The 10,462-nt window shown below is 37.3% G+C and overlaps 1 protein-coding gene across 1 annotated transcript; it reads right to left on the bottom strand.

The window, feature by feature from the left end:
• Positions 1 to 8,250: 8,250 nt before the first annotated feature.
• On the bottom strand, positions 8,251 to 10,123 carry LOC125272878 (phospholipase A2 inhibitor NAI-like). Its single transcript, XM_048198042.1, has 5 exons — positions 9,781 to 10,123; positions 9,579 to 9,698; positions 9,188 to 9,319; positions 8,868 to 8,975; positions 8,251 to 8,736 (listed from the first exon to the last, which is right to left on the bottom strand). The coding sequence occupies exons 1-5, from the start codon at positions 9,827 to 9,829 to the stop codon at positions 8,378 to 8,380; spliced, it is 768 nt and encodes a 255-aa protein (XP_048053999.1). The 5' UTR covers positions 9,830 to 10,123; the 3' UTR covers positions 8,251 to 8,377.
• Between the last annotated feature and the right edge of the window lie 339 nt (positions 10,124 to 10,462).

Below are 10,462 nucleotides of genomic sequence, written 5' to 3'. Positions count from 1 at the left end.
ACTCTTTGAACATTTATGTTTGTGCTCCATCTTTGCCTGAAGAGGGCGACAAAAGATATGTATGTTTAACTCAAGACCACAAGAGGGAGCTGCTGGGGCAGGTACACACCACACAGTGGCTGCGTCCGAAAACCTAGGAAGCTGTCTTGCTGCCTCGCTGTCTTATAAGAGAATGACTTGTACGGCAGCGTTTGTGCATGAAGGCACCTCACGAAACGGATTTCAGACAGACTTCTGAGGCAGCGTAACAGTTTAATGATCTACAGCAATATAGCGCAAGCTTTGGTGAGAACTAAACAAATAATTAATTACTACAGTAGTAATTTCTCGATAGAAATGATATCAAAATTGAAATATGTTGGTCAAAATCATACATTTACACACAAACTGAGCAGCAAACGCAACTTTCGGACGCCATCTTTATTTTTCTAGTTCAAGTGTCACAGAATGGAAAGCACAGGATTGTGGAATATCAAAGGCAGCTAAGGATACATCTATGCTTCCTTAAAAAATCGATCTGAAGAAGGTATCTCATGAGACAGGAAGTGAAGCTAACATTGGATTCGGACGTGCCTTGATACCTTACTACCTTGAAATGTGTCCTCAGAAGGCAGCATTTTCCAGTTTTCGGACGCAGCCAGTGTTTGACCAGAGCCTTAAAGGTATAGTTCACTCAAAAATTTGAATTCTGTCATCATTTATTCACCCTAAAGTTGTTCCAAACCTAAATGTTGGTAACCAGACAGGTGATGGTAGCAACTGACTTTTTTTAGGTCAGCCAAGGCCTGTGGGCCTGGGCCTGTCCTGCAGCCCAGCCATGTGCTTAACTTTCCCACTAAGATTCAAACCATGCAAGTTTGTCATCAGTTCTTCATTCAACGCAGAAGATATCGATTGCAACTTCAGTACCATCTGACTGAACCCTCAGGACTTTCTACTGCAACGGTACGCTCTTCAAAAAGGCAGAGGCCTAATGCAAGTATCATACGAATTTTAATTTTGATGTCTGCAACACACTCCAAAAAAGTCGGGACAGAGCCATGTTTACCACTGTCACATCACCTTTCCTTTTAATGACAATTTTTTATAATTTGGGAAATTAGGATACTAGGATACTTTTACTCAATCTCGCCTGATACATAACATCTGCACAACAGTCTGTCGTCGTCGTTGTCTGATTCTCCTTATGATGGGCCATTCATTTTCAATAAGAGTCAGATCTGGACTGTAGGCAGGCACTCAGGCACACCCACTCTTTGGTGTAGAGTGTCTAGAAACCACTCATTGTCTTGCTACCCAGGAAAGATGTTATCTTGATGGCAGTTTATGTCTCTGTACAATCCAAATATATGCCTCCATGTCAACGATACCTTCACACAAATGCAAGTCACCCATCCTGTTTGCACTGATGCATCTCCATACTATGACATGTTTTCTTTTGCACCTGTCGCTAATGAACGTCTGGATGGACCCTTTCGTCCCTTTTGACTGAGAATTCAATGTCCGTTTTTTCCAAAAACAAGCTGAAACATTGACTCATCTGACCACAGCACACATTTCCACTCTTTTAAAGCATCTGAGATGAGCTCAGGCCCAGAGAACTCGGCAGCATCTCTGCATAGAATCGATGTATAGATTTCTCCTTTTGTATCAGAGATTCAAGTTGCATTTCTTGATGCAGTGTCAGACTGTTAAGTGACAACTGTTTTCCAAAGTGCTCCCAAGTCCATGTGGCTTTATTTAACACAGTTGCATGATGGTTTCTAATGCAATTACTCAACCATTTCTTTGAAAAGAATGGTATACATTTATTCGCAGAACACTGATTCATCCAGTAATGAAACAAGTATTTATTAACAAGTCATTGAATTCATTCAAAAAAATTTTTTTTTTTTTTTGAATAATGCATTCAAATTAATGAAAGTTTTCTAGCAATTAATATTTTGTCAGAAATTACATTATTTTTAGTTGTATATTCAGAATTGGGATCTCTATTTTAAAACAAACAAACAAAAATTGTGATTCTCATTTTATCCAGAATCATGCAGCTTTGATGTACTGTATTTTTCTATTACATTTATATTTGCATAATAAATCATCTGCTTGCTACAGCCATGGTAGGGCTTTGACTAAATACTGATACCTAGTGGTCAAAACCAATAGCAAAAGTAATAGGTCAATATTATTAAATTGCAGACAAATTATTTGGATGGCTAAATTGGCTTGCCTGTTTGGTGGGGAATGGGTGCAGTAGGGGCCCCAACCTCATATTCATTCATAGGGCCCAAAATTGCTAGCGGCGCCCCTGCAGGTGCATCACAGTTTGCAGTACGTGTGTGATCACTTGCTCCTGATGTGTGTGCACTATCTTGAATGGATTAAATGCAGAGGACAAATTTGGAGAATGGGTTTCCATACTTGGCCTACACATGTCACTTTCACTTTTACTTTCTAATGCATATGAATAGTAGGCTATGATTGTACTAAAATGTATAAATACAAAAACAAACAAACAAACTTTTTTAACTGCACAATTATATAATATTAAGAGATATAAAATGTGTCACCTTATGCTAATTTTCTTTGTCGTGGCAAAACAATAGGAAGTCCATGTTGCACCACTGTATGCACCTGCACCAGCATCTCCCTCTTGTGGCCTTGAGTTGCACTTACATATTTATCCTCTTCACCTATAAAGGGCGTACAAGCATAAATTAAGCAAATAATTTACAAAAACAACAAAATATGCTATTTATACAGAAATATAAATGCTGTTTTTTTCAATGATTGTTATTGAAATGCTTATTATTGTCTTTAATGAATGACTAGCATACTTCTTTATGTTATTATTTGTCTTTCCTGATGCACAAAAAAAAAAAAAAAAAAAAAATTCAGATCTCTTTCCCATACAGGGAAGTTTAATATCACTAAAATTCAATACCTACCATTAAATCAGTCTATATATAACAAAGTCTCTGGTCTAAGACTTAGAATGTAAAAAGAGAGAGAGAGAGAGAAATTAATAAATATATAGGTATCGGTGAGTACTAGAAAAATAAAGTATCGGTACTTGTACTCTGTCCTTAAAAATGGTATCGGTGCATCCCTAGTAAATAGAAATATTTATTAAAAGTATGAAATGGATGCGGCCATACTGGGAGAACAAAAACCCACCCAACACCTTCCCCTAACCCTACCCAATAAATACTTTTAATATTTTTAATCACTCGTTAGGAAGTCTATTTCCACTTTTAGAACATTATTTTCATTTTTATTAAAAATAAATGCCTTTCTGATGTGACATGTAATGGGTAAATAGAGAAGAGCTTGGCAAAAGGCGGATTTGAACAGAGGTGGAAAGTCCAGGGGTCAGAAAGTAAAAGTTCTGTCATATGTTTGTTTTGTTTTATGTTAAAGTTAATGAGATAAATAAGTGTTTAATTGAGTTATGATTGACCATTATTGAAGACACCTGATGATAACAAGCAGAATCACCAAAGGAGAAAATCACAATTTTTAAGACACCATCGCAGAGATCAGGGTTTGCTTTAGTTGAGCTCTTGACCCTTGACTCTTTAATATTAGATTTTGTTTGGTCTGCTGTAACTGAGTTATAACAGCCATATAAGCAAAGAGAAAAAATGATCAGGTGGTGTTGGTTATGTTTTCACATAATCATTATTTGATCTGAATCACTGAACTCATTTAGAGCCCAATCTCTGAGTTAACAATTCAAAAAAACTGAGTTGAAATTCTCGGAGCTGTACGAGTTTTTGAAATATCCATAAATGTCCTCGCACCTGTAAGGGAGCTGCTTGCATGCTTCACTCGCACAGAGGCGCAACGAGTGGCACACACACCTCTGCACTGTGATGCCCGGCAGATCATTTCTAAGGCGGCTGGAGACAGAATTGTGTTTTCCTATCATTGTATTGCAGCTATCCGACCCGAACCCCACTAAGTTTTCAGTCGGTACATCTGCATCGGTGAAGGACTTCATCATCTCGGTGTAAAGCCTTTCTGCAGTGGCCCCCTCAGCGGCAAACTGTCTGTGTTGGTCTGAATAGATCTGCACCAGTTTCCAGAAACGGGTCTGAATCCTGTTTGTGCCCTCATCGAAAAAACGAACGATACAAAGCGTTTTCACATTCCCGATGTCTGTTGACTCGTCAATCAAAACGCTGAATTTTTTCCTTTTCAGGATTTCGGTTAGTAACAGCGGCCAATGACATGCTTGGTTATAGCAGTTGTCTTTGTGCGACCAAGGCTCATGTGCTGAGCTGTTTTCGAATCTTTGAATATATCTTTTAAGACGTCGACCAAATGATCCGAGGTCCTCAATGCTATGTTGTGCTCTGCCATGAACCCTGTTAGCTTTATCTCTGCATTTTTAACTGCTGTATCTAGCTGTTCACTCTCTGACGGTTTCCGTAGCAAATGGGCTATGGGCCTTTGGGCTGGGCCTAGATTTTTCTTTTTGTCTTGATATTTCTTTGACTTTTCGTGATTTTTTAAAACAGTCATCTCAGCCACCATGTTCACATTACAACACCGGCAGAAGGCTTTGGTGTCATGGCCTGAAACAGGTTTTAACCATCCTGCAAACCATCCTTTTCCCATTCAGTTCTGTATGTTCTGTATGTATCCATTGGCTCGCCTTCTTGGTTTAAAACGGAAAGATTTCCAATATTGCGATGTAGGCTAACCACTTTTTTCACTGTTTACCACAACTTGCAAGAATATTAGAATATAATGCAACATTCATTTAAAGGGTTAGTTCACCCAAAAATGAAAATTATGTCATAAATGACTCACCCTCATGTCGTTCCAAACCCGTAAGACCTCCGTTCATCTTCGGAACACAGTTTAGGATATTTTAGATTTAGTCTGAGAGCTTTCTGTCCCTCCATTGAAAGTGTATGTACGGTTTACTGTCCATGTCCAGAAAGGTAATAAAAACATCATCAAAGTAGCCCATGTGACATCAGTGGGTTAGTTAGAAGTTTTTGAAGCATCTAAAATACATTTTGATCCAAAAATAACAAAAACTACGACTTTATTCAGCATTTCCTTCTCTTCCGGGTCTGTGTATATCCACAGTGACGCTGCTTCTTCTTCTTCTTCTACGGCGGTTGGCATCCAGCTTATTGGTGCATTACCGCCCCCTTCTGTTCCGGACAGTGACGCGATTAGGACATCCGCGGCATGCACACCTACGCACCATTTTAAAAAATATAGCAATACCAAAATACAAACAATGTAGAATAGCTTGAATACAGCGTGCGTCTCCCTCAGACTGTAAACGAAGCTCGGGCGCACTACATAACACGTCATCAGCGTCACTGTCCGGAGCAGAAGGGGGCGGTAATGCACCAATAAGCTGGATGGCAACCGCCGTAGAAGAAGAAGAAGCAGCATCACTGTGGATATACACAGACCCGGAAGAGAAGACAATGCTGAATAAAGTCGTAGTTTTTGTTATTTTTGGACCAAAATGTATTTTAGATGCTTCAAAAACTTCTAACTAACCCACTGATGTCACATGGACTGCTTTGATGATGTTTTTATTACCTTTCTGGACATGGACAGTCTACCGTACATACATTTCCAATGGAGGGACAGAAAGCTACTTCGGTAAAGTTGGTTTTATATTCGCACATTCGGACTTCTGATAAATTCAGACTTTCCAATAAATGTGCAATAAATTAATGTTTGCGAATTTTAAACAGCGACATGATATTGACAACCAACGATTGTCAACTTACAACATTTTTCACAGTCGATCAAAATAGGCAAGTATTGTTTTAATGGCATATTTACTTGTGAATGTCCACTGAATGTCCAATGTAATGTGATTAACAAGGCTATTGAATACGGATGTCCGAATGTGCGAATATAAAACCAACTTTACCCAAGTCAGAAAGCTCTCGGACTAAATCTAAAATATCTTAAACTGTGTTCCGAAGATGAACGGAGGTCTTACGGGTTTGGAACGACATGAGGGTGAGTCATTAATGACATAATTTTCATTTTTGGGTGAACTAACCCTTTAAGTTACAACATTCACTTACACACAGTTCAGTAAGCTTTTACAGAAGTTCACAGAAGTTATTAGACTTCAGTGTGTTGATTTTGATTTAAATATAAGTGAAAAAAAGTGAAATTGCCCCCAGACGATTTCACTTTTAGGAAGACCCTGTCTGTGCACAAGTAAAATAAATACATTTGAAAATGATGTTTAAGAAAGATTTTTATTACATTTTAACTTTCCCTGGGGTCAGTAGCAACATTTGACTTTCTCTATTCAAGTATAAATTGTGTAGACTACACGTGTTGCAGCAGTGTGGGTGAGTAGCTGACAGATGTGGGTATATTGTATTACTCTGTTGGCTTTCCAATACAAACAGTCTCTGAGAAACTCAAGGAAATGCGAAAAAATGTTGCAACCATCCCCACTCTCCCCCTACAAAAGATGATCTGCTGCCATCTGGTGGTAAATAATGGTAAATGTAGTTTTAAAATGTATTAATATTTTACAACATTTTGCAACAGTTCCAAAAAGAAAAAAGCAAGTCCGGAGTTAACATCAATTTATCAGTGCAGCAATTGATCAATGTTATTACATTTTTGATCTTTTAGCTGTCGCCTCTTTACTTTGTGAGAAGATGCAATGGAATGAAAGCCTGTTGACTGAATCATTCAGCCAGCGTGAGTGAACCGATCATCTCTCCCACGGCACGAAAACACGGATGAACATCGGAAGGTATGCTGAAAGACACTGTACTTCATAATATTTATCATCTCGCTTGTAATCGAGACATTAACAAAGACATTTTTGTCATGTTAAGCATAATATTAATGAATGTATACATATTGTAAACTCAGTTACTTTTCCTGATATAGCCTTCAGTAAATTCACTTAAAGGGTTTGTTCACCCAGAAATGAAAATTCTATCATTAATTACTCGTTTTTGGCCGGCTCCTGCGTCAGCATCACACTCATGCGTCGTGCTGATCATGTGAACAGCGTCGGGGTTTTGACTAGAACCTGGAAGCACTGAATGTAAATAACGTATGAGAATGACACAGAAGACAAGATAATGTTGAATAAAATCATTATTTTTGTTTTGTTTTTGCTCACAAAAAGTGTTCTCGCCACTTCATAAATTTTAAGTTGAACCACTGCAGTCACGTGGACTATTTTAAAAATGTCTTTAGTAGCCTACCTCTCTGGACCTTGAAAGTGTTGGTTAAATTGCACAAAAATTCTTGTCAAAGGTATCATGCAGTATTATAGAAGAGGACACAGTAAGCAAGGCTGATTTTAGGCTGAGTTTACTTTTTTCCCGTCGAGGGAATGGGTGAGAGGGCCAAGTTTTGAGAGTCATGGTTTGCAACTAACATTAAGTAATTATAAGAAAGTTTCTCTTAATTCTTAAAGAACCATAGTTTTTACTCAGTTGTGGTGAAAACAAGCTTCTATAATATGATTTTAACTAAATTAGAAAGCTGAGATTTTTCCAGTAACTCAATAAAACAAAAATGTGTTTCTGGGTCAAAATGACTCAAAATGAGCAAGTTCATTATTGTGAAATTCTTTCAATATTTCGACAGACATATTCAGTGTTTCTTTTAACTCTTTCAGGGAGTTTAACATGTAGGTTCATGTGACCATCTCACTTAGTACATTACAATATTAAAAGTAAAAACAAAAATACTATAGGAGCCATTTGTTGTATTGTAAATTTTTGTTGTCCACTGAGGTGCGCTGTGACTCAGTATATTTTAGAAAACCTGGGTAACAAGTGTGCTTGTTGGTAATTGGGAAGCACAGTTTTTGACCAGGGTAGCTTGCAAGAAGGTGGATTATTATGGATAATTGTTTCCCACAGAATAAAACATTTAAAAAGACAATTGCGTCTTTTTTCTGAGAAAAAAAAAAAGAGTCAGAATTGCAAGATATAAACTCACAATTCTGACTTTTTTTCTTGCAATTGTGAGTTTATATCTCGAAATTCTGACTTTATAACTCACAATTACAAGTTTAAAATATATCATGCAATTCTGACTTTTTTTCGCAATTGCAACTTTATTACATGCAATTCTGAGATAAAACAATTGTAAGATTTAAAAGTTGCAATTCCCTTTTTTATTTTTTATAATGTGTCATCAACATCAAGGAATGAGGCAGGAAGTGGATTTGAGACATTGTTTATTCATTGGAACAAAATAAAGAAAGACATTGTTTGCTTCTAGACTCTGTACACATGAAATCTTGCTCACTGTTATCAAAGACAAAGGCTTAAAGAAAGCCTAATATTTTCTTCTGATAGATGATTTGATATGTCTGATTGTAGGATGTGAAGAGCTGCTGGATTCAGTGCAGCAGGAAGTAGGAGAGCAGAGAACAGCAGAGGAACAGGAAGCTCTGAGAGACACTCTGAGCACCGTTATATGTGGAGCTCTGGGTGACACTCTGATCACTGTTATATGTGGAGCTCTGGGTGACACTCTGATCACTGTTATATGTGGATCTCTGGGTGACACTCTGATCACTGTTATATGTGGAGCTCTGGGTGACATTCTGATCACTGTTATATGTGGAGCTCTGGGTGACACTCTGATCACCGTTACACAGGTTCCCCTCACAACATGAGATGCTCGCATTAGCAGCAACTGATGTTCTGGCATCACAAATAGATTTAGATGCACAGCCTTTTAAAACAGTTGACTGGCCTTTAAAATTCACAGAAGAAAAAAAAAAGGTTGATAAGCTGGATGTTGGTATGTGATCTGTGTCAAATGTTTAAACCTAAGAGAGTTTAAAAGATCATGACTTTAATCTTTGTTCTTTTTCAGATTCTCACCTGTTACTGTAATGCAGCGGTCTTCAGTCCCTAAACAGTTCAAAATGTTTGAGCAGCTCTGAACATCACAGGTGTAACATATCTTTCCATTGGGGACATTAGAGGGATCTACAGGAGGAAAACAAGTATTATTTGAATGTAATTTTCTGTATAAAATATAGCATCTAATGAAACAACACTCCTTTAGCTGCTCCATTCAATCTGTTCATGACAGAAAGTCACACCCTGCCTTTTATTTCCTGATTGAATGTCATTTGGAAGTAAAGTGAGTGTTGACTTTGCAGAATAGTTATTTGCACATGATCATTGAAGCACAATACCTGGAGCATCTTGGAGGTTACACTGGTCTGTGTTACAGCAGGAAATAGTCATCTTTAAAGTGCCTATGTTCAGGGACCCACTTTGACAGGCAGGAGCACAATCTTTAACCTTCACTTTAGTACTAATGTCACCTAAAAACATGAATGATACAGGAAAGACCAATTAAACTGCACATTATTTTGATGAAAAATATAATTATGTCAAAATGTATATACAAATTCATAATCTGAGAGAAAACAGATTAAATATCAGAAATATATGTAGAATATTCTGTGATTTTTAATTGCAATTTCTGCCTGAAAAATGAGTAGCGGTACTGTTGGAGCACCAGTAAATAACAGCAGCATCTTCAATCAGTCAAACAGTTAATTTCAATCATATTGGACTTACCAACTTGTGCCACAGCTGTTGTACTCGAGCACTGAGAAGATCCACTAGGACATGTTTTTAACTTCTGATCTGCACAAGAACCTGTCAGACCCTTACACTCATAACAGCTGAGAGAGTGTCCTTTAGTAATAAATCAGAGAGAGATGCATCAGTGATCTGTTATCATTCTCAGTAACATCACAAACATTATTTGTCTTTGTACCTGCAGTGAAAAGAATGAAGAGAAGAAAAACTGAGATTTGCAGATCCATCTTTCATTAGGAGGTGAATGTAATAATACACCTGTTTCTGTGCACATTATATAGCTTATCACAAGGGGAGGGTCTTCATGAGAAAATGAAAGTTTAACAGAAATTTAACAGACATTTCAGAAACTTAAGCTTACATAATTTACTTAATTTAATGTCATTAAAGATCAAGGAAGGTTTAATAAGGAATTGCAACATGCATAGGTCTAACCAACATTCTTAAAGTGATAGTTCACACAAAAATGAAAGTTAAATCATCTTTTATTTACCCTCATGTCATTCAAAACCAGTATGACTTTCTTTCCGCTGTAGAACACAGAAGTGTTCAACAGAAGAAAGTAAATATCTGCTTGTGTTCTGCAGAAGAAAGAAAATTCAATTTAATTAGAAAGGCTTTAGGGATTACCATTCATTGAGGAGGATGGGAAGTTATTGAGAATCAAGAAACAGTTAAGTAGTAGCTCAATATCTACAGTTAGTTGTATATGGCCAACACCTAAGGGGATTGAACATGTTTAAACAAAGCCATACGTTTCATTTTCTTGGAAATCATGGATGATCAGTCTTGAGACATTCTGAAACACAAAAATCTTGTGGAGAACAAGAAACAACTTAAACACAGTATATTTTAAATAT

This window comes from Megalobrama amblycephala, linkage group LG7 (assembly GCF_018812025.1).
Source record: "Megalobrama amblycephala isolate DHTTF-2021 linkage group LG7, ASM1881202v1, whole genome shotgun sequence".
Classification (NCBI taxonomy): domain Eukaryota; kingdom Metazoa; phylum Chordata; class Actinopteri; order Cypriniformes; family Xenocyprididae; genus Megalobrama; species Megalobrama amblycephala.
Note: the sequence above shows the minus strand (reverse complement) of the source record. Positions and strands in the feature narration are given on the sequence as shown.